Source organism: Centroberyx gerrardi, chromosome 5, assembly GCF_048128805.1.
Source record: "Centroberyx gerrardi isolate f3 chromosome 5, fCenGer3.hap1.cur.20231027, whole genome shotgun sequence".
In the NCBI taxonomy this organism is placed as follows: Eukaryota; Metazoa; Chordata; class Actinopteri; order Beryciformes; family Berycidae; genus Centroberyx; species Centroberyx gerrardi.
The window spans coordinates 7,507,114-7,527,500 of NC_136001.1; the positions used below are offsets into that span (position 1 = coordinate 7,507,114).

At 41.5% G+C, this 20,387-nt stretch overlaps 2 protein-coding genes across 2 annotated transcripts in view; one reads left to right on the forward strand and one right to left on the reverse strand.

Annotated features, from left to right (window-relative positions):
- Window positions 1–11,332, reverse strand: part of matn4 (matrilin 4) — a 28,827-nt gene extending 17,495 nt beyond the window's left edge. The window contains exon 1 of the mRNA XM_071909969.2: window positions 11,206–11,332. The gene's annotated coding sequence lies outside the window, so the exon portion shown is untranslated. The remainder of the gene's footprint in view (window positions 1–11,205) is intronic.
- Window positions 4,586–20,387, forward strand: part of rbpjl (recombination signal binding protein for immunoglobulin kappa J region-like) — a 36,263-nt gene continuing 20,461 nt past the window's right edge. Inside the window, exons 1-3 of the mRNA XM_071909970.2 lie at window positions 4,586–4,685; window positions 5,470–5,523; window positions 11,111–11,258. Of these exons, the coding sequence (XP_071766071.1) occupies window positions 4,586–4,685; window positions 5,470–5,523; window positions 11,111–11,258 (302 nt within the window). The remainder of the gene's footprint in view (window positions 4,686–5,469; window positions 5,524–11,110; window positions 11,259–20,387) is intronic.

The following is a 20,387-nucleotide window of genomic DNA, read 5'->3' on the forward strand; positions in this document are numbered from 1 at the left end:
AAATTGCTCCAAAAATAATAAATAAATAATAAATTTATCTTAACACACAGAAAGACAAGTCCAATCTCTCTTGATGTTTGTCTCAGAGTGTGGTCTCCCACTAAATCCTACGAGCCTGAAGCTGTTTGACTAACCTCCTACCATACCGGACCATGGGACATGTGTGTGTGTGTGTGTGTGTGTGTGTGTGTGTGTGTAGGGGGGCACAAAGACTCCTTAGTATGCCTCTCTCTACCTAAATGGCAGCAACCGCCCCCCCTCACCCCCACCCCCCTCCAACCCCTTTCCTGTCTCCCTCACAGTCCGTCCTCTGCAACCATACACTGTCCGCCAGTCTACTGCAATCCCACTACTGCTGCAGTCCATCCACCACACACACACACACACACACACACACACACACACACACACACACACACACACACACACACACAACATTGCTCCCCCACACACCATGGATCACAGAGCAACATATGTTCTATAATTATCCTCTAAAAGAAACATTCAGCTGCGTCTTAATACTTTCTCGTTAAACATTTCATTGACTGGATGGTGGTTGACTGCCGCCTTCCTGGAGGCATTCAGACTGCTAGCAGTAGTGACAGTGTGTTTCTTACCTAGCTGAGGTGTAAATAAAGGACTGGAGATTTCCCTCTTCACTGGGATCATTTAGAGGACTGTTGTATTTAATGTAGCTATAGGGGAAAGAAAAATGTGTTGTTCTCCTTACTGGCTCTGGAAGTATATTCACACTGCCAAAATCCTAAATATAAACGATCCTACTATCATACATCATACTCTAATTGTAAAACTATATCATATTATATAACTATTCTATGAATTCACTGAACATGAACTCACTGAACCTGCATTGCAATACTGAATTTGCTTTCAATATCGCAATGCAGGCAAAATGCATATCATGGAGTAGTTTGACGCCACATAGTAGAGTGCTAACCAACCGCACGGTTTACATAGCTACTTATTGAGAAGGAGCGACAAAAGTTGTTGATGTTGGCATGAGTGAGAGATTTCTATGACAAATTAAACAGTGGCTGTTTCTTGAAAGGTCTATTCAAGTCTAGGAATGAAAAATAAACTGTTGGATTTCATGCTCCCTGATTTTCCTCGCAGGGGAGCTTCAGGATGGGAAAAGGTTGAAATAAATATCATAATTTTATTGTAACTTTCCAAGCTACCATACAACCTCTTCTATAGAAGCCTGAAGTTGCTGAGGCAGGATGGAAACTTTAAAACATATTCTTCTCACGGTGCAATGCACAGTCAAATCAGTGTTTTGGGGATAGTCTGGAAGATAGCATGAAATCCTGGGTCCAGCTCCAGGACTTTTTGAAGACAACTGCCCTTGTTCCCCTCATCCCGGGACAAGTTTGAGCACTTTGGGCTTTTTAAAGACAGCCTTCTTGGATGTGCTCTTGCATCTCGTTGCGTTCTTCCCTTCCTAAATGAAGTCTAACAGAGGGATTGGTCTGTCAGCTTTACATGCTCAAGAAGACAAAGCACAAAAGATCAATGATCACTTCATTAGAGAAGAGGAGATGAAGAAAGAAAGCAAGGGAAGAAAAGAGCAAGAGATGAAGGAAAAAAGAAGGAAGGAGGAATTTGAGGACAGTGTCACAAAAGAAACAGAGTGACTGCATTTTAGGAAGCATTTTTGGCATCTTTGTGCTGTTTACAATCCTGTTCTACATTTTATCCAGAAGCAACAACTACAACAACAGCGTCCCATGATGCTGAAACTGACAAATCCATATCTGAGAGGCCTGGCCTGGATTTCACTTTAATGCTGCCCCCTAGGGAGCAGGAGATGTTAATGCATTCTCCAGATTTCCTCCCCTGATGTCCACTCAAACTACACTTGGTGGACTGGAGGAACTCTCACCTGACCCTAACATCACTCTGTGGCTTCTGCAGAACACATTACTATACAACAAGTTACAGCTGCACTAGGCAAGATTTTTATATAAAAATAGGTAGGACTGCAACAGAGAAGACCGTCCCATTTCCGCTAATTGAGACGATTTAGATTCATCGTTTGCCCAAATGAGATTCTGGTGTTGGGTATGGACACTCTTCGGCCCATAGGAAGTGATGAATCAAAACCTAAGTGAAAAACAATCTGTTTCCTAAACAGCAGTGAGCAGAGAAAGCTGGACTCACCAGTGTTAGATCTTCTCCTCTCTCGTCTCTTTGGTGTCTTTGGTATAAAGCATCACAGACCGGCCGGTTGCTAAACAGGAGCGAGCTGTGTGACGTTTACTGACATCTTACAGCTCGTTGACATTTAGAGCTCCTAACATTGAAGTTGCCTGGTGCAGCTTTGAAATATTTTTCAATTCAAGGGGTTAAAATAAGGTTAAGATAAATAAATAAAAAGAATTCCCACAAATGTGATATTACAAATTATGACGCTATTCTTTTAATGCAACCAAAACCTCATCAACCAACTGTATTTGCATTTAGTACAGATAAGTCCATGAATTCATTCAGATTTAATTGGAGATGCAGTCTTTTTTCCTTTACCTGTCCCTGGATCCAGCCCCATTGGCTTCTCATGTCCGCTCATTAATCATTTAAACTTTGGAATTTCGTAATTCATAACTGCAAAATTCAAATAGTCATGCGGTTAATGAGAAATCTGGAGGTTTAATCCAGGCAAGCCATGCTCATGTGTATGCAGGGCCAAGGAAAAGATACAGAGAAGACACATTTATTTCAATCAGCTTCTTTTTCAACTCTGGATCAATCCCTTCCAAACTCTTTACATCCCTGCTCGATTGAGTTTGACTGATGTGACACATCCAATCGATCTGGGAAGTTCAAACTGTTCCTCTGGCAGCTCAGGTTGGCTCAAACAAACCAAAGACCTTTCACAGAGCTTCTAAATGTCCATTAATCTCACTCTGGGTCACAGTTGGCGATGAATAATGTCAGCTGTAGCATGTATGAAGTATGTATTTCTGGAACAGTCACTGTGGCTGGTATTCGGCTTTATTCTCCCTGCCGTCTGATAGCAATCACAGGCGTCTTGTTGAGCCCCGCTGTTTGTTTTCTTCAGACACAAGCTCCCCCAGGCTGTAATGTGCTTAGCAGCCTCTGTCACTGACTGTGTAACACACAGACAGACTGCAGCACACATCAGCATGGAAGATAAGGGTTAACTTGGGCTAGTTAATCATTAGCTGTAATAAAAGGAAAACACTGAAATAGAGTATTGGAAAAATCCGAGAAAATGTTTTTAAAGTTTTTAGAGTTTAATTCAGAGAAGTGTAGTCAAGTGTGTGAAGATAGGCTGTAATCGGTTTTGGTTTTGGTTGCAGATCCTGAGCATTAAGAATATACAAACCCTATCAGCCTAGTTCCCTGGAAATATGTAGCATGTTGGGGTTACACTATACCTACTTCCTCAAATACCACTGGTATTACTGGTAATACCAAACATTACTGGTTGGTTATGTTGTTTACAAGTCATATTTAACTTTCATTATCAAGTTTGATCCTTTACAGTTAATGTAAAAGTCCTATCCATGATTCTGACAAACTACTGGAAACAAAACTCAAATTAAACCAAAACACAAATTAGCAGTCTTTCTCCACTTTCATGGATTTATCCTGCATCTATCTTGCATTAATACTGCAGACAATTTCTTTCTTAAATGACACACTGAACTAAATTACTTTCTTGGAAAAAAAATTATAGGCTTTTCCTCACAAAACTTGTCCTGTCTCAAAGGTCCAGCAGTAGAACACCGTAAGAAGCAGGACTTTTAAAAATCTTTATGTCAATTCTCAACATTTTAAAGTTAATCAAGCTATAAGCAATAATACCAGAGAGGGTGCTCTTTACTGGAAATACAACTTGACTATGCATCACCAAAGTGACCATAAACACAACAAAGAACGTCCTCATGGGTATTTTGGCTTTTATACAACAGTTACCAATGTATGTGTTTTCTCCAAAGTAGTACATGCATATAAAAAAAACAGGAGAAAACAACAAAGATCTCAAACTAGATCTCTGGTTACCACAGGAATAACAGCACGGTTCAAACCCGACCAATCAGATTGCCTGACAGAAAATAAATGTTTTATAAATGTTAACTAAAAAACTCACAGCTTCCACTTATCTGCAGTGTTTGCCAAAGAGAAAGGTGTGTGTGAGAAAGCTGCAGTCCAGCAACAGGTGATTATCTCCTTATCCACACAAACAGAGATAGAGATACAGTAGCGTACACATTGCATTGTACACACACACACACACAAACTCTCTCTCTCTCGTGCACACCAAGACCAATGGTCAGATAACAGATCCGGGATGGAGTGCACACATACACACACACACTCACTTATACACATAAACATACACGTCAGCACCTTTTGCAGCTGACATCCCTTCTTACTGTAGATCCACTTTAAGGTGCAGTGAATGCATTGTAGAATACGCTCTCTGGCAAAGCTGATCGATTATTTAATTGATTGACTGGTTGATCAAGCTGTTTCCTTTACTGCTAAACTATGAGGATGGAAGATCTGTCTGTGGGATAAACGTACATCACTACAGCATATGGAACTTCTACATGGAAAGGAGCTGAAGAACCAGAATGAGAAGAAGAAGAACAAGAGGAACTTGACCAAAAAGCTACAGGAGGACAACTTGACTTCAGGTCAGCTCCCATAGGGAAAATTGAGAAGAAATCATAATTATTTATTGCTGAATTATTTATAGCCATTTCAAAGCTTTAGCAGCCCTAGTCTTACTGCTAAAGTAGTGCAGTAAATCTTATCTGTGTTTTAATTCAGAAATTGTTTTAGAAGAAAATAGTGCTGTCTCTTAGAATCCCTGAAACTCAAATTCTGGTATGTTTTTATATTTTTACTTCTTTTGTAAGTTTTCATGGTCTTCTGTAAACTAGGTTTCATGTCCTTTGGGTCCATAGAAGCCATTCAAAGCCACACCCGTGTATGGCCTCCAATTAGAAAAGGTTTTTTGTTAATTGTGGAAAAGATGACTTTGCACAGATAGTGGCTCCAACAGCAGAGGAATGTCCATCTGATTTCAACAGACCATCAAGATGCAAGATGAAGCCAGCTTGACCTAAAGTGGACAGCTGCCTGGGAAGCCTCTTTCTTTTGAATTTCAAGCTTTCAGACTTGCTGGACTCTTGCTGGACACTTCATTTAAGGTGTTTTCAATCCTCCAGAAAAACATCTGCATATGTTGAAACAACCTGTATTTTTATCATATTTTATCATCAGAAATATTATGAAAAACTACTTCATGAATTTCAACAAAGGGCACATAACTCTGAAACTGTTGCATGCCCATTCTATATACAAAGTAGATTTCCAATGCTAACCCTAAAATGATCTTTAAAGCAGTGACAAAGGAGCTGTGAAAACATCCTGGGACTGACGATGGTCCTGAGGAACGTTCCCTCCTAATATCAGCAGTCACTCCGCCCAGCATGGATGAGCCGGACATTGTGGAGGATGGCAGGAAAGGTGAGTAGAAGATGATGTTGCCATCCTACAGATATCAATAGACTAATGCATTGCTTAAGCTTGCAGCAGTTTGGACCCCAAAATAAATTAAATCAAATGCCCACAATGAGGGATGCAAAATCAGCATCAAGCGACATCAAAGAATTCTCCGGAATGGGGAGACAGCAATCGACTCCCCAATGGAAGATTTTACCGCATGAAGGTTCCTTGAAAACTTTTATTTAGAAAATGAATGATTGCCAGTGTGAAGGAAGCAGGTTTGAACCTCTCAGTCCACAAAAGTGTAACCATTAAAACCAAGAATCACCTGCTCACAACCCTCGGTGAACTGGGCACAATTATACAGAATCATAAACTCATGATACTTTCAATGTTCTCTTAAATGCTTGAGGAACTATTCAATATTTCACCAAAAAAAAGCATTTTGTTCCCATCACTCTAAATATAATTACATATTTATCTTATTCACTTTTTTTCACGTTCTATAAATCACTCATGACCCTGATACCATCCTGTGACCCCTTGGTGGGGTTGTGACCCTGAGGTTGAGAACCGGTGACAGGTGTTAGTGGATGACAGACATTTGACCCTGTTGTTGGTGTGCTGTGGGAAAGTTTCTACGGCTCAATTTGACAGTTTGTTAGAGGTTAGCATGACAGGAGTTTGCGTAGACTGGTTGGGCTTCACACTTGCATAATTTCTTGTGAACAAATAAAATCATCTCCACGTCAACAAGAGTGGATTTTATGCTAAATTTAATGTATTTGAAAGAGTTGCCAATGTGCTACAGCTGCATGGGTTATGTGTTTCATTTCAACTGGCACCAACAATACCAAAAATGTATGAAATCATGATACCACAATGGATTAAATGGATGGATGGATTAAAACCAAATAGCATATAAACTCGGCTGACACGCCCATTGAGACAACATGGAAATATATTTAAATAGGTTCACATATGAATTAGTTTGTTGGTTTGCTAAAGGTTTGCATTATAATGGTTAGCAAAGGCTGGTTGGGCTTCATCTATTGTGAATGAAATGCATTAGAAAGAGGCTGCAGTGTACTCCAGTGTGTAGGATAGAGGTGGCACTGACACTGCCTGAGTTATGTGTTTTATTCTGGCTGGCACCACGATACTAAAAATTTATGAACTCATGATACCACAAGGCACGTTGGATAAAAGTTGCTACCAAATGGCATATATGCATGTGAAACATTTAAAATGGAATTCCCTATCACTTAAAGGATAAGGCCGGTGTTTTTTAATGCATTGCTTACCGTCAACAAATCCTATGAAAATAACAAAATCAATAATGTGTTTGCTCTACTCCCGTTACTTTCTGACTTCCCACGTACCGTTTTTAGCCGTCAACCCGGAAGTCATTGGCTCCAATTGTAAGCTAAAAACCTTGAAATACAGAAACAATCACAAAGACATAGTTTCAATTTAAAAATCGCTAACTGTTACCACGAAAAGTCAGGCTGTTGTAGTTATTACCAAATCAAATTCAAATGGGAACAAATTCTTCATTACACCGGGGACTATTTTCAGTGCTACGGAACTACTTTCCTGAGATCGCAAAGTGTTTACAGCGGGCTTATTAAGTTGTTTGACGAAAAAGTCGGCTGGCCGGGTGCATCGCGATGATGAAATATGTTGCCCAGAGCAACGGCATGGCTCTGTGACGGGTTTTAATAGTTTTTTTAATACAATGGAGTTCTATGGCTGCTGGGACATGGCTTCATTGGGCACCGGCTACATGGACGAGACTTGTTGGCAAAACAAAATCATTGCTGATTTTGTTATTTTCATAGGATTTGTTGGCGGTAAGCAATGCATTAAAAAACACCAGCCTTATCCTTTAACTTGTTAAGTGATAGGGAATTCACTATTGCCTTAGTGTAACTGAATGCTGTCATTGTATAGCAGATGCAGGACAGTTTCATCATACCATGTGTATACTCAATTGACTTTCCCAGTTTACACTCTTACCTTATGCTTGAGGTGAGAGGTTGGTGGAGAAGTGGAAGGAAGGAGAGAAATTGAATTAGAGGATGAGGAATATGAAGGAAGAGAGAGAAGTGAGAGTGAGTGTGTATGCTACATGAGTCAGACAGGCCCTCTCTCTATGGGATGTCTGTCTCTGCAGTACAGTGTGTTAGAAACCCCGCTGTTAACCCCGCAGATCTCTGACGGCCTGGGTCGGTCCTGACAGAAAATACATTTTTCAGGGTTTGTCATGTGGAGTGGAGGAGAGAGAAAGTGAACGATAGGTGTATAGTTGAGTGAATATGGAGTAGAAAGGGAGAGAGACTATAGGAGATAGAGAGAGAGAGGCTATAGGCGAGTGGCCAATTAGTGGGGATGAGACTTCTCTGTTGCAGTCTGACTTGATTTAGCCTGATAAGACGGATGTGTTTTTACATAAAAGTCTTGCCAAGTGCAGCTTTAGCATCAAATCCTTATCTAGGTTGATTCAATTGCAGTCTGCTCTCTGGGATTTTTTTTTACAGCTGCATGTGGAGTCTGTGAAGCATTAAGGATGAGCAGAGTGTGATTGAAACTGTCCTCTCCTAAGGTTGGGGAAGGAAAACATTGAGATTAAAGCAACAGAGAAAGGTGAAAGAGTGAGATGAGAGGAAAGGGGGAGAGACAGATCGGTCAAGAAATCTGGGTTATGTATACAACATACTTCAGGGAGAGACAGAAATATAGGTTATATATACAATATGCTTGGGGTTATAAATTTGAGTGGCAGGCTGGATTCACGCTGAAATTAAAACGTATCAGTTCTGCGGTTGTGAGATCAGAGAGATAGGAGGGGGAGAGAGAGAGAGAGATAGAGAACATGTGTATAGTATATATACTGTGGTAGACCTGTATATGTATAGAGAGAGAGACAGCGAAAAGTAGAGCGAGAGGAGAGACCATGTGAGAAAGACCAGTAAAGAGAGAGAGAGACAAGAGAGGTATGGAGGCGGTGAGACAGGCAGAGTCTGTGGTTGGTTGGCTGGTAGGTGGTTTGGGTTTTGAGTGACAGCTGGAGCCCATACTGAGATGAACACACAGCACTTCTTGTTAGTCGCTTCAGATTGGAACCAGATGTTGACTCTGCTACTGTTAGCAGTTTCACTGACTGCCTGTCTCACTTACTGTCTACCTGCCTGTCTCACTGACTGTCTACCTGCCTGTCTCACTCACTGTCTACCTGCCTGTCTCACTCACTGTCTACCTGCCTGTCTCACTCACTGTCTACCTGCCTGTCTCACTGACTGTCTACCTGCCTGTCTCACTCACTGTCTACCTGCCTGTCTCACTGACTGACTGTCTACCTGCCTGTCTCACTGACTGTCTACCTGCCTGTCTCACTCACTGTCTACCTGCCTGTCTCACTGACTGACTGTCTACCTGCCTGTCTCACTGACTGTCTACCTGCCTGTCTCACTCACTGTCTACCTGCCTGTCTCACTGACTGTCTACCTGCCTGTCTCACTCACTGTCTACCTGCCTGTCTCACTGACTGACTGTCTACCTGCCTGTCTCACTGACTGTCTACCTACCTGTCTCACTGACTGACTGTCTACCTGCCTGTCTCACTCACTGTCTACCTGCCTGTCTCACTGACTGACTGTCTACCTGCCTGTCTCACTGACTGACTGTCTACCTGCCTGTCTCACTGACTGTCTACCTGCCTGTCTCACTGACTGACTGTCTACCTGCCTGTCTCACTGACTGACTGTCTACCTGCCTGTCTCACTCACTGTCTACCTGCCTGCCTCACTGACTGACTGTCTACCTGCCTGCCTCACTGACTGACTGTCTACCTGCCTGTCTCACTCACTGTCTACCTGCCTGTCTCACTCACTGTCTACCTGCCTGTCTCACTGACTGACTGTCTATCTGCCTGTCTCACTCACTGTCTACCTGCCTGCCTCACTGTCTGACTGCCTGATTTCCTGCCTGTTTTACTACCTACTACCTACATGCCTTATTGACTGGCTGACTGTCTGCCTGCCCGTATTACAGCATGACTGACTGTCTGCCTGCCTAACTATCTTACTGGCTGACTGTCTGCCTGTATAACTGACTGCCTAATTGTCTAACTATCTGCTGTCCTTTCAGCCTGACAGACCGTCTGTCTGCCTGTATAACTGACTGTCTGCCTGTTTACCTGCCTTGCTGTCTGCCTGTCTGCCTACATATCCATCTGACTGACTGACTGTCTGCCTGCTTGACTGTATGGCTGTGTGTCTGTTTAGTCTTGCCTACCTGAGAGATACTTGAGATACTGATGAAGGCCAGAGGGCAGAAAATGTTTTGTCCACTATGATTTATTCAACTTTAAAAATGTAAATCTCATCTTTCCATAGTGAATTACTTTGATTCTGGATAACACACCAACCTGTCTGAGTGCAGTGGTTCCTGTAAACACTGCGTAGTCTTCTCTACCTGTCTCTCTGCTCTGCCTGTCTGACTGACTGCTTGCTTATCTGTCTTTCTGCCTGTCTGCTTTTCTGCCTGCCACTGTATTTGTCTGCCTGCAGAGCTTCACCTCCAGGCAACCAGTGTGAACCCAGCGCTGCCTCGCCTCTCTCTCTCTCTCTCTCTCTCTCTCTCTTTCTCTCTCTCTCTCTCTCTCTCTCTCTCTCTCCACTCACACGCACATCTATTTTTAGGCAAGTCTGAGAATACCAGCACCACCTCTGATCATTCTAACTTTGATGATTACTAGAGGTACTCACAGCTATTTACTGACATATTAGACAAATTGTTTTTTGTTCCCCTCATTAAATCAACATTGTTTCATTTCATTTGTAACCTAGATGTAGGCACAATAATTATGCAAAATCCCAAGAAGCCTTTGAAAACAATTCTCTCTCTTCAGTGCTTGGTAGCCCACACCTTCACCATTCAGTCATAAGAAACGAGATAAATAGCTTTTCAAACAATCCAAATGTGTCCTCAAGTTCCTGCAAAGCTCATTATCAACAATAACTATTTGATTTTATTTCAATAACAATTAACAGTTTTCTCAGCTAATTTCAGACAGCAATTGAAGGGGAAACATTTTTTACAAGTTATGAAACAAACAAGTTACAGGAAAACCTTTGACGGTGAAATATATGTACCCAGAAGAAAATTGCAGATTGGGTTTTATTTACCCTTATGTTTGCACTCTGTCAGCTTCAGTCATCCTGATGTAGACTCGGCTGCAAATCACTAACCATAGCCTGCAAGTGCTGTTGCAATCCCATCTTTGATTGATTTCACTTTAACATTACTTAACTGTTGATGACTAACGGTCACCAACAGCCTGTTTTTTTCCGATTTTATATCCGTTCGTTTAATTTTACTAATAACTACATAGCTGTAGCGCTTACAAAGTACCTCACAAACAAGACAAACAACAGAATGGGATGCAAAAGAAATGTAAAAAAAAAAAAAAGAAAGGAATCAAACAAAACAAAAAAAACTGCTGTTCTTTACAACCTCCACAGTTTTTCTACAGTTACAAAGTCAGAAGCCCCGCATCCCACACCGATTCATCTAACACAATCCACACAAACCCTCTAAATTCCAGCATCATCAAGGCACCAGCCAGGAGACTCCCAGGCGGATACCGCTCACCTGTACCCCCCTCCTCCGTCCCCCGACCCGGTCAACCCGCTGACTCACCTGGGGACGCTGCTGGCCGGACACGACGCACCGAGGACCGGCGGATGGGACAGGTAAGGCAGGCAACAAGGCTGGATACTCGACCTCCGCAACAAAACGCTCAGTTCCTACGTCCCGCACTAGTTAGGAAACGCACACAATGTCCCGGGTAAGGAAAGGTGAGGTCACGGTTTGCTGCAGCTTATCCTAAACCTCTTTCCCAAAAGCGCTCGCCGTGTCGTGAGGAATGAGCGCTTGGACGTGAAAATGCCTAAAGGTTGTGAGATCGTTCTCCTTTTCTCGCTCCGTGACCCTTCTGCGGTTTGTTCACTGGTGGAATGAGGTTGTGGAGGGATGGGGTGTAGGTATTAACATGCCAGGCAGGAGGAGAAGTTTTTGGGAACGCAAAGACCCCACCCCCCCCGCTTTGAAATCCGAACAGTGGGGAGCGATAAACCAAATTTCTGCAGGCAGCTTGGAGAGGTTTTGGGTTTGGAGAGGTGTGGTGGGTCGTCGCGCACGGAGCGCAGCGTGGCGCACGGGTTGGGTTGACGTCCTTAATAAGTCTTAAAAGGTATTAGATTGAATTGTCTAAATTCAAGTCCTAAAAATCTCTTAAATACCGCTAAATGTTGCATTTGAGTCTTTTAAATATGGTAAATGGTCTTCTTTCTCGGTGCGTTATTGCGCAGCTGGTGGGGGTTTTTTTTGCTCTTCAGACTTATTTATGGATTTAAATCGGTCTTTAATTTATTTAAATTGCTAATAAAAGGTCTTAAAAGTCTTTAATTTAACTTGCAGCCACCCTGTGTAACAGGAATAACAGGGTGTGTTTTAATAAGTGCCCACCAAGTTACATGTCATGTTATGCAATGTTAATTTATGGGTTTTTGGAATTTGTTGCATTAATTGCCTTAAGAGTGTTGGTGACATGCCATTACTGTCATGACCCAACACTCTACAGTGACCCACCACAAGCCGTGGCACAACACATTTGAATATGGTTCCAAATACTGTATTTCAACTTCAACACTTGATTTATCTTCCCAGATACTTAATCATCCTGAAAAATAACTCTTGCTAGATGATAAACAAGTTTACCTTGTGTGTGTGTATGTGTGTGTGTGCGCGTGTGCACTTGTGTGCGTGTGTGTTACGAAGAGGTTTGAACTTCTCACAGTGCATTCACACAGTGTCCTGGGTAATTATTTCCCAGATTTGTCTTTCCCTTGATGATGTCCTTCACTAAGCTCAGCAGTGACCTATTTAGCTATTGTGAATAGAAGAAGAATTAGAAGATACACAGTGTGTCTCTACACCATCGTCTATTTAGATGAGTCAGAATCCATATAGCGCCCATCTGTAATGTATTCCCACTGGACAAGAGTACTAGTATATTTTTAGTGGTAATCCACCAGTTCCTCTTATTTTTTTTACATTTTTATTTAGTCTCCATCTTTGTCCCTCAGCCTCACTGTGGTGTTTCTTCACTGCACTTCCCAGAGATCACCTGTCAATCAAACAGTGTGGGCGGAGCTTGGATTTTCTGTTGATGCAGTTTGAGTTTCTCTTTTCTCTGTCTGTTCAGTCATGGTGGCTATCGCTGCTCATGCTAACTACCCAGTTCTTCTTCTTCTGTTTATTCCAAACAAACCAGAAACATAAAACGCATCACTTCCTGTGCACCTGAGGAATTTTCCCAGGAAAGTCCTACCAGACACCAGCTGTTTAGAACTGTACATATAGTAAAAACTTGAATGAACTGGCTACAGCTTGAAATACTGTAATGTTATATCATTTGATGATAGAGAGAAGCAAAATGGACATTTATTTACATGAAAATGTCATGGAGTATTACTTTAATGAAGCTGGGTTGTAGGTTGAAACTAAATTCACTCAGTTTGTTGAGACTGAGACAAACTGAGTGAATTTAGTCTCAACCTACAACCCAGCTTCATTACAAATGACAAAGGTTTCTGAACTCCTGGTCTAAACAACTTTCCTCTCATCAGTTTTTACAGCGCTGACACCTGTTGAGTCTTTGTAGCTGTCCAACAAGCCTAATGATAATTGCGGCGTACTAATTACAACTTTCAATCACTACTATGAGAGCAACTTCAGGCCCAGAAGTTGTACTTTTGGAGGTGAAAGTGCATTCCTCTCCAACACCCCCCCCCCCCCTCCCCCATCCCTCTTTCTCCCTCTCTCCTCCTTACCCCCACCCCTCTTTTCCTCAGTCCGTTCTGTGTCCCCAGTGTGAAATACCAGAGAGTCTCAGCTCCTGACACACTGACCCTTGACCATTGGAGAGGGGAAGGTCTAATTTAGACTACTGCTGGCACCCTGGTGACTGACCACACATACACACACACACACACACACACACACACACACACACAGAGGCACACACATACGTACGTACATGCACACTCACATACGCAAACAGAGGTGCAAATGTACACTGACACATAGGCAGAGGGAGGAATATATACGCATCCATAAGCAGAGACACACACACACACACACACACACACACACACACACACACAGCCAGTCAAGTGTGAACCCTGAACTGTGAACTGTGGAGAGAGGCTCACTGGGTCAGTGGGATCCCCCTCATATGAACAAAACAGTCAGTATCCCAGCTGACCAAGCAGCTCTTCTGCCTCACAGGGAGCAGCGCTGGATGTACAGGCCGCCGGGTGGGAGCAGGGATTAGACAAGGGTCAACATGACTTTTTAAATGGGACGTCTATTCCAGTTCTGTATGGAAATATCAATAAATTGTGGGTTTGTAGGTTGTTTTTTTGTTTTCGTCAAAAGTTTCATCACTTCAAGAAGCATCTGAATGAAGGCTTCCATGACGACTTCAGTTTATCAAAACACACTTACACAGTGCTTTAGAAAGGATACAAAAATAATTAAAATAATTTAAAAAAAACAGCAAAAGCAATAAAACATGGTATGAAATATAAAGGCAAATCAAGAGTCATAGAAGGGAGGACAACAACAATAATAAAAGGTCATGACATAAAAGCAAGTCTATAAAAATGAGTTTTAAGAAGGGATTTAAAAGATGATGCAGGTTCAGCAGCCTGAGCTTCTCAGGCAAGTGGATCCAAAGTCTAGAAGCCCTGATGGGAAAGAACCGATAGCCTCTCAGTGATTGATTGATTTGATATTGATTTGATGGATTGCAAAATGGAGCCGTACATCATCAGTGTTATTTTAACTTTTAGAGTCATATCAGCTCTGTGAGTGGACAAACAACTCTGCACTCAACACTCATCAACCCCAAATATTGTCACTGAAAAGTCAACACTTGGAAAATTGGAAAAATCTGTTGTGTGGCTCCAACAAATGAAACCTCACAATTTTGATGTGCAAAGAAATTCTAAATGTTGAGGATGTGCTTTCTCTATAGTGGATGTCCCTCTGCTTAAAGGAATACATTGACTTTTTGGGAAAATAAGCTGTGGAATCAGTGTACAGTTGTACAGTTTTACCTTTGTGTGTGGAGTTTTTATTTAGTTTGCTGTGGTGCTTACTAATGTTTTAGTATCAGTGTTGAGTACTGAGATAACTTTTTTCTCAGTTACGTTTTAAAATTAGAACGTCATTACTTTTATTTGATATTGTTTCATTTTTTAGTTTAAAAAAAAAAGTAGAAATATGTGAAAAGCTGAAACATGCTGATTGAAAAAAAAAACTAAGTATGCTTGATATGAATGAGCTTGGCTTACTGTTTTAAAAACAGAGTAATAATGGATAACACTAAAGTACTCTGAATTTCGTTTAATAAAGAGTAACTTTTTAACATAACAGGTTACTTTTTAAGGTAAATAACAAAGTAAAGCAACTAATTACTTTTAAAAGTAACTTTATCCAACACTGTTTATATTAGTACACTGTGTGTGTTTATTGAATAGTACAAGCTAGCTTGCATCATGGCAAAGTAAATACTGGACACACAGCGGTGAATTTGCTAACAATATTCTTGGAACATAACAGAATCAAAACACAACATCACATCACAACAATCACAACATTAAATCAAAGAGCTTATTTACCAAAAAGTGAGTGTATTCCTGTAGTTGTCCATCTGCCTTGAATAACAAAACCCATAGATACAGGTACTAGCAGGATACAGTCAGCTGGTTAGTGTTGATACTAGTCCCTCTGTTAACATTGTGAAGTTATTATTTCTTGCCATCTTAATGTCTTTTGACAGCCGCAGCCAAATATTGTGACAGGCCGCCAGAAATACAAAATAGATTTGTTTAGCCAACAATCTATCAAGTGAACCCTGTGCACCTAACAGACAGACAGAGCCTGGACACCAGTCAAGGCCCGATGAGTTTGATTCTTCACACCAACAATCTAAAAAGACATTTTTCAATGGGAATCTACAAGTGGGGGACGAGCTCGTACGCCGCTGCTTTGTTTTCCCCCTCTCAGCCCGGCCTCTCCATGTGTATCTGATGAGCAGTGGCTCCTCTGTGTGTTGTGACTGAAACAGCAGTCAGACTGTGACCGTGATGTTATTGGTATCCTTGTTAAAGCCAGCACCCTGCTGCTTTAAACACTAGTCATGCTCTTCTCTGCCTGTCACTCAGACACACTGACAGACTATCGACGGGTGGAAACACAATCTAATGTTACCTGCCAGTTCCACCAAAGTGGCAAAAGTAAAGAGAAGAAATTTTATTGGAAAAACGTCTGTATTTCTGCTGTCATAACCATTCAGGTCACTGATAAAGGCTGTAACAGGACACTGTTGAAAACTGTTTTTTGAAAACTAACATTGCCAAAACACGTTGGTTTTTAAAGTAAAAGCTCTCCTCCTCACTTGTTCACCAATCACAGCAGAATTTTTCCTTTGAGCTTGCACTTCACTGAAACCATTTGATGCTGCTGGTTGAAAAAAAAAATTTCATATGGGCCAATATATCACAAAACCTCCTCACCACTAAAGGAAATATCTAAAGTTTAGATTTTGATAAATCAAGGACTGTTTATCTACATACTGAACGGAACTGACAGGGAAGTGTAATGAATGGGATGCCTAAAGAGTGTCCACTGTTATGGGATAGAATAGAATAGAATAGAATAGAATAGAATAGAATAGGACACCGCTGAAATAGCCAAAAACATTGGTATAAAGCATAGACTGTAAAAACAGATGGACGTCGTGAGTGTGACGTCACCCACAGGTTTCTGAAGGGCCGTTTTGAAGCCAAAAGATCGGGTTTACGGTCGCCGCCATGTTGACATTTTTTGGAGCCGGAGCAGCCAGAGCGAGGCCGAGGGTTTCCCGCAGCGCTGCCTGCTATTGGTCCGTGATCGGCGACCTGTCGATCAATGGACAGGCGACCTGTCAATCACTAGGAAAGCTAACCCGTTTTATAACTGTTATATCTCGTTAATGACGCAATTATTTTGAAAATCGCCATATTGACACACATAAGAAGAAGTGAAATTAGCTACTGAGACCATAATCTCTTGTTGAAACAAGCAAATAGTAAACATGTTGTCCCCCACCAGTGATGTAGTTCCACCCTTGGGTCAGTCAGTGATTGCTGAGTGTACTTGAAATATGAGTGAAATTGTATAAGCATTTTGGTATGGGACAATGAAAGGACAGATTGACCATATATTTCTGTTGCCTACTCTCCTCAGAATTAGGCTTACAAGTTATATCTTGAATTGTAGTAACTGTAATTGTCCTGTTTTTACTCAATACAGTACAAAATATAAGAACTACAATACGCAATAAATACAATCCGTACATTACACAATGTACACTACAATACAATTTATAATACAATATACAATATAACATACAACACCAGGAGCGTGAGTGTTATGAATAATATAAATGCTAAATGATAAGTGATATATGGAATTGCACAGTAGGTAAGTGGTAACATGATATAAGTAGTCAACACTGATGGCACAGTGGTAGTGCAGTGATGAGTGCAATAACAGTACAACAGTCCAACAACTGTACAATAACTACAGTGTCTTGTGGTTAGAGGTTTGCCCAAAAATTCTCTATTGACTCTCACTTCAACACATCAACCCAGTCTGATGTCTCCAAGTGTGTAGCATGTGTAGACTATTATGTTACCTATGATAACTTTGATAACTATCCTTGGTACCCATCGGTGCCGAAAACGCCGTTCGCCGGGCACCCGGTGACGCATTGGCGTCGGGACCCCCGCCGAAATCTCGGACAAATCGGTGCCCTGCCATCAGCCCTGGCCGCCACCGTGCTCCCGGGAAGCATCGGCAGTAACGCCGAAAGCTCCATGCTTGTCTGTGTCTCTCTCTCCGCCGACAGAACAGAGGGCTGTCAGGTGGACAGAGCTCGCGCATAATGGAAATAAACTGCGATATGATATAATTGTATAGATTTTACTTTTACTTTTCAAGCTTCAGTTTATCACATGCATGATATTGGTCAGCCTGCTTACTGTGTGGGAGAAACGAGCTGCCTCCCGATCTCAGCAGAGAAACAAGATGGCGGAGAAACGAAACTTACATTTCTGGCTCTGTGATCCTGTGATTGAGTCCACATGGTTCTCAGGTTCTCATGTCTTTTCAATGTGTGTGTGTATTGCGTCCAGCCGGCCCCTAGCGGCAGAAAGTCAACGTTACAGTTTGACTAACTAACGGACGAACGAACGTACTAACGGACGGAGACCGATCCATAGTCCCCCCTTTGGTGGGGGACAAAAATGTACTGTCTTTATATTTTGAGTGAGAAGTTGAGCTGTGGTCCCATTGACTTGCATGGAGTTGGATGGTTTGGAGTCTTTTTGGAGCCGGACTCTAGCGGACGTTAGAGGAACTGCTGCTTACTGTCACTTCCTTATTGGCTTCAAAATTCACCCGTGGTTTTGGCCGCTTGGTATAAAGTAAAAGCTCTCTTCCCCGCTTGTTCACCGGGTGTAGCATAAGTTTTCCTTTTACAAAGTATACACTTGACCAAACCATTTTGAATGATTTTGAATTGATTTCATGGGCCTGAGTGTCATGAAACTTCCTCACCACATCAGAGAGCTTGTAAACTGAAGAATTTTGATACATTTTGTCCTGTCATAAATCTTATTAATGTAGGACCCTTTACTTACTGTATCTACTGAAAGGACTTGAAAGGGAAGAACTTAACGGGAGCATCCACTTTTATAGAACAGACTAAACTAGAATAGAATAGAATATTTGTACTTTTAGCCATGCTCTTATTTCCCATATGTCTTAATTTTGCTGTTGGTGTTCCATGTTCTGCTTCCTTTTTCCCTGTTTTGAAACCTTCCCTTTTTTGTAAAGCACTTTGGAACAAACTGGTTTTGTGTTTTAAAGCACTATACTTTATAAATGAAGTTGACTTGACTACAATACAATACAATACAATAGAGACTGTGTGTGGTGTAGTGAACTCACAAGTTTAGGTAAGAGGTCATTTCTGGACAGGGCCACACACAATTCTCCTCCATCTCTGTCTTCTTCCCTCCTTCCCTTCTTCCCTCCTTCCCTCCTTCCCTCCTTCCCTTCCTCCCTTCCTCCCTCCCTTCCTCACGTGTCAACAGTCTTCATTATGAGTAGCATTCCAGAGCCCGGGCCCCAGGGTAATAACCCTGTGTCTGGCTACTCATTACAACATTATTGGAGAGAGAAAACACAACTAATGTGACAGCTGCTATTGTTAGCAGAGCTACACGGGGCCGCTCGGTCCGTTATGGTTTCTGTTGCTGTTCTGTTGCTGTTCAATTGAACATTCAAAATCTAATCACTAATGAGAGTTTGCAGAGCATGTTTAGGTTTGCATGTGATCACAAATGCAAAAAATACATGAGTAATAGTAAACTATGTGCACAAATTAAAGGATTAATCAATGATTTGTTCCCTTGTTTGAGGCAAAAATCTACTGTATCCAAACCAGCAAACACTAAACACATGTATGGGTAGAAAATGTGATATTATTCCAATTGTCAGTTTACAGGCATTGTTGAATTATTGTTACCAACGCTACAACATGTGGAGTCTTTTGGTCTGTTGGTTAGTGTGTGACCTGTCAGTAGCTCACCATGCTCTTCACTTTGTTATTCTAGGGAAGAAAAACATCTGAAATCTAGCAAGAAGGAAGGAGAATTTGTTGCTACTTTTGTAGTCAAATTACAAATGTCCAAATGTATGGACAACAGTGAAAAGCACAAACTGATAGATGAATGATAGCTTTGTTTCATTGTTTCAGGCAAAAAACATCCACACAGCATCAGAATCAGCAATGCATGGTAAGAAAAAGTGATTCCAACTGTGTGGTTCCAGTCTCTGCTGCTTTGTGGATGTTATTGAAGTGCTGTTGCTGCAGCTCCAGGGGGCTTTTGCTCCGCTGCTCAGGCTTTGTTCTGTCAATAGCTTACCTGCTGTTCACTTTGCTCTTGTCAAAAAGCAAAACGTCTGAAATTTAATGACAAGGAATGAGACTTGGAGGACCTTCTGTTGTGTATTTGAATGAAATAAGCAAGCAAATGATAGAGCTATAATTTGATAAATCAATGAACAAATGAACTGACCAATGAATTGCAAGGAAGAAAGAATAAACAAATGATTGAGTTAGGGGAGGGGGTGTTCAAAAGTCTATGATGGTTTTATTGGTTGGGTTTTATTGAATGGGATTTTGATATAAAAATACAGCAAAATAAAAAAAAATGAAAATGTTTAGGCATTTATTGTTAAATAGATGTATATTATGACATGGAAAATTAGCTAACAATACATTATCACTTTAAAGTCTGCATCACTTTTTGCTGTTTTGGACTCAGGAGCATATGAATGTCTGCTGAAGTGTGTGTGTGTGCGTGCGTGCGTGCGCGCGTGTGCGTGCGTGTGTGTGTGTGTGTCAGACAGACCAAGAGTGCAACTAATAGCAAATTGTCAGGATTGAAAAGTAATTCTTCCATTGTTTCATGTGTGAGCAATGCAGTCAGTGTAAGCATTACTTCCATATACCTGAATCTTCCGTCATCGGAAACTATCTTTGGCTCGTCTTTATTTATGTCTACTGCCTCCATTATGGAGATGGATGGTGTGTCTGGGGATGATGACAGTCTCTGTCTAGTCTGAGGTGCTTTGTGTCGCAGTGAGGAAAGCTTAGTGAAAGCTAAGACTCCTTCCTTACTTCTCAGAGGGCGTGAAGA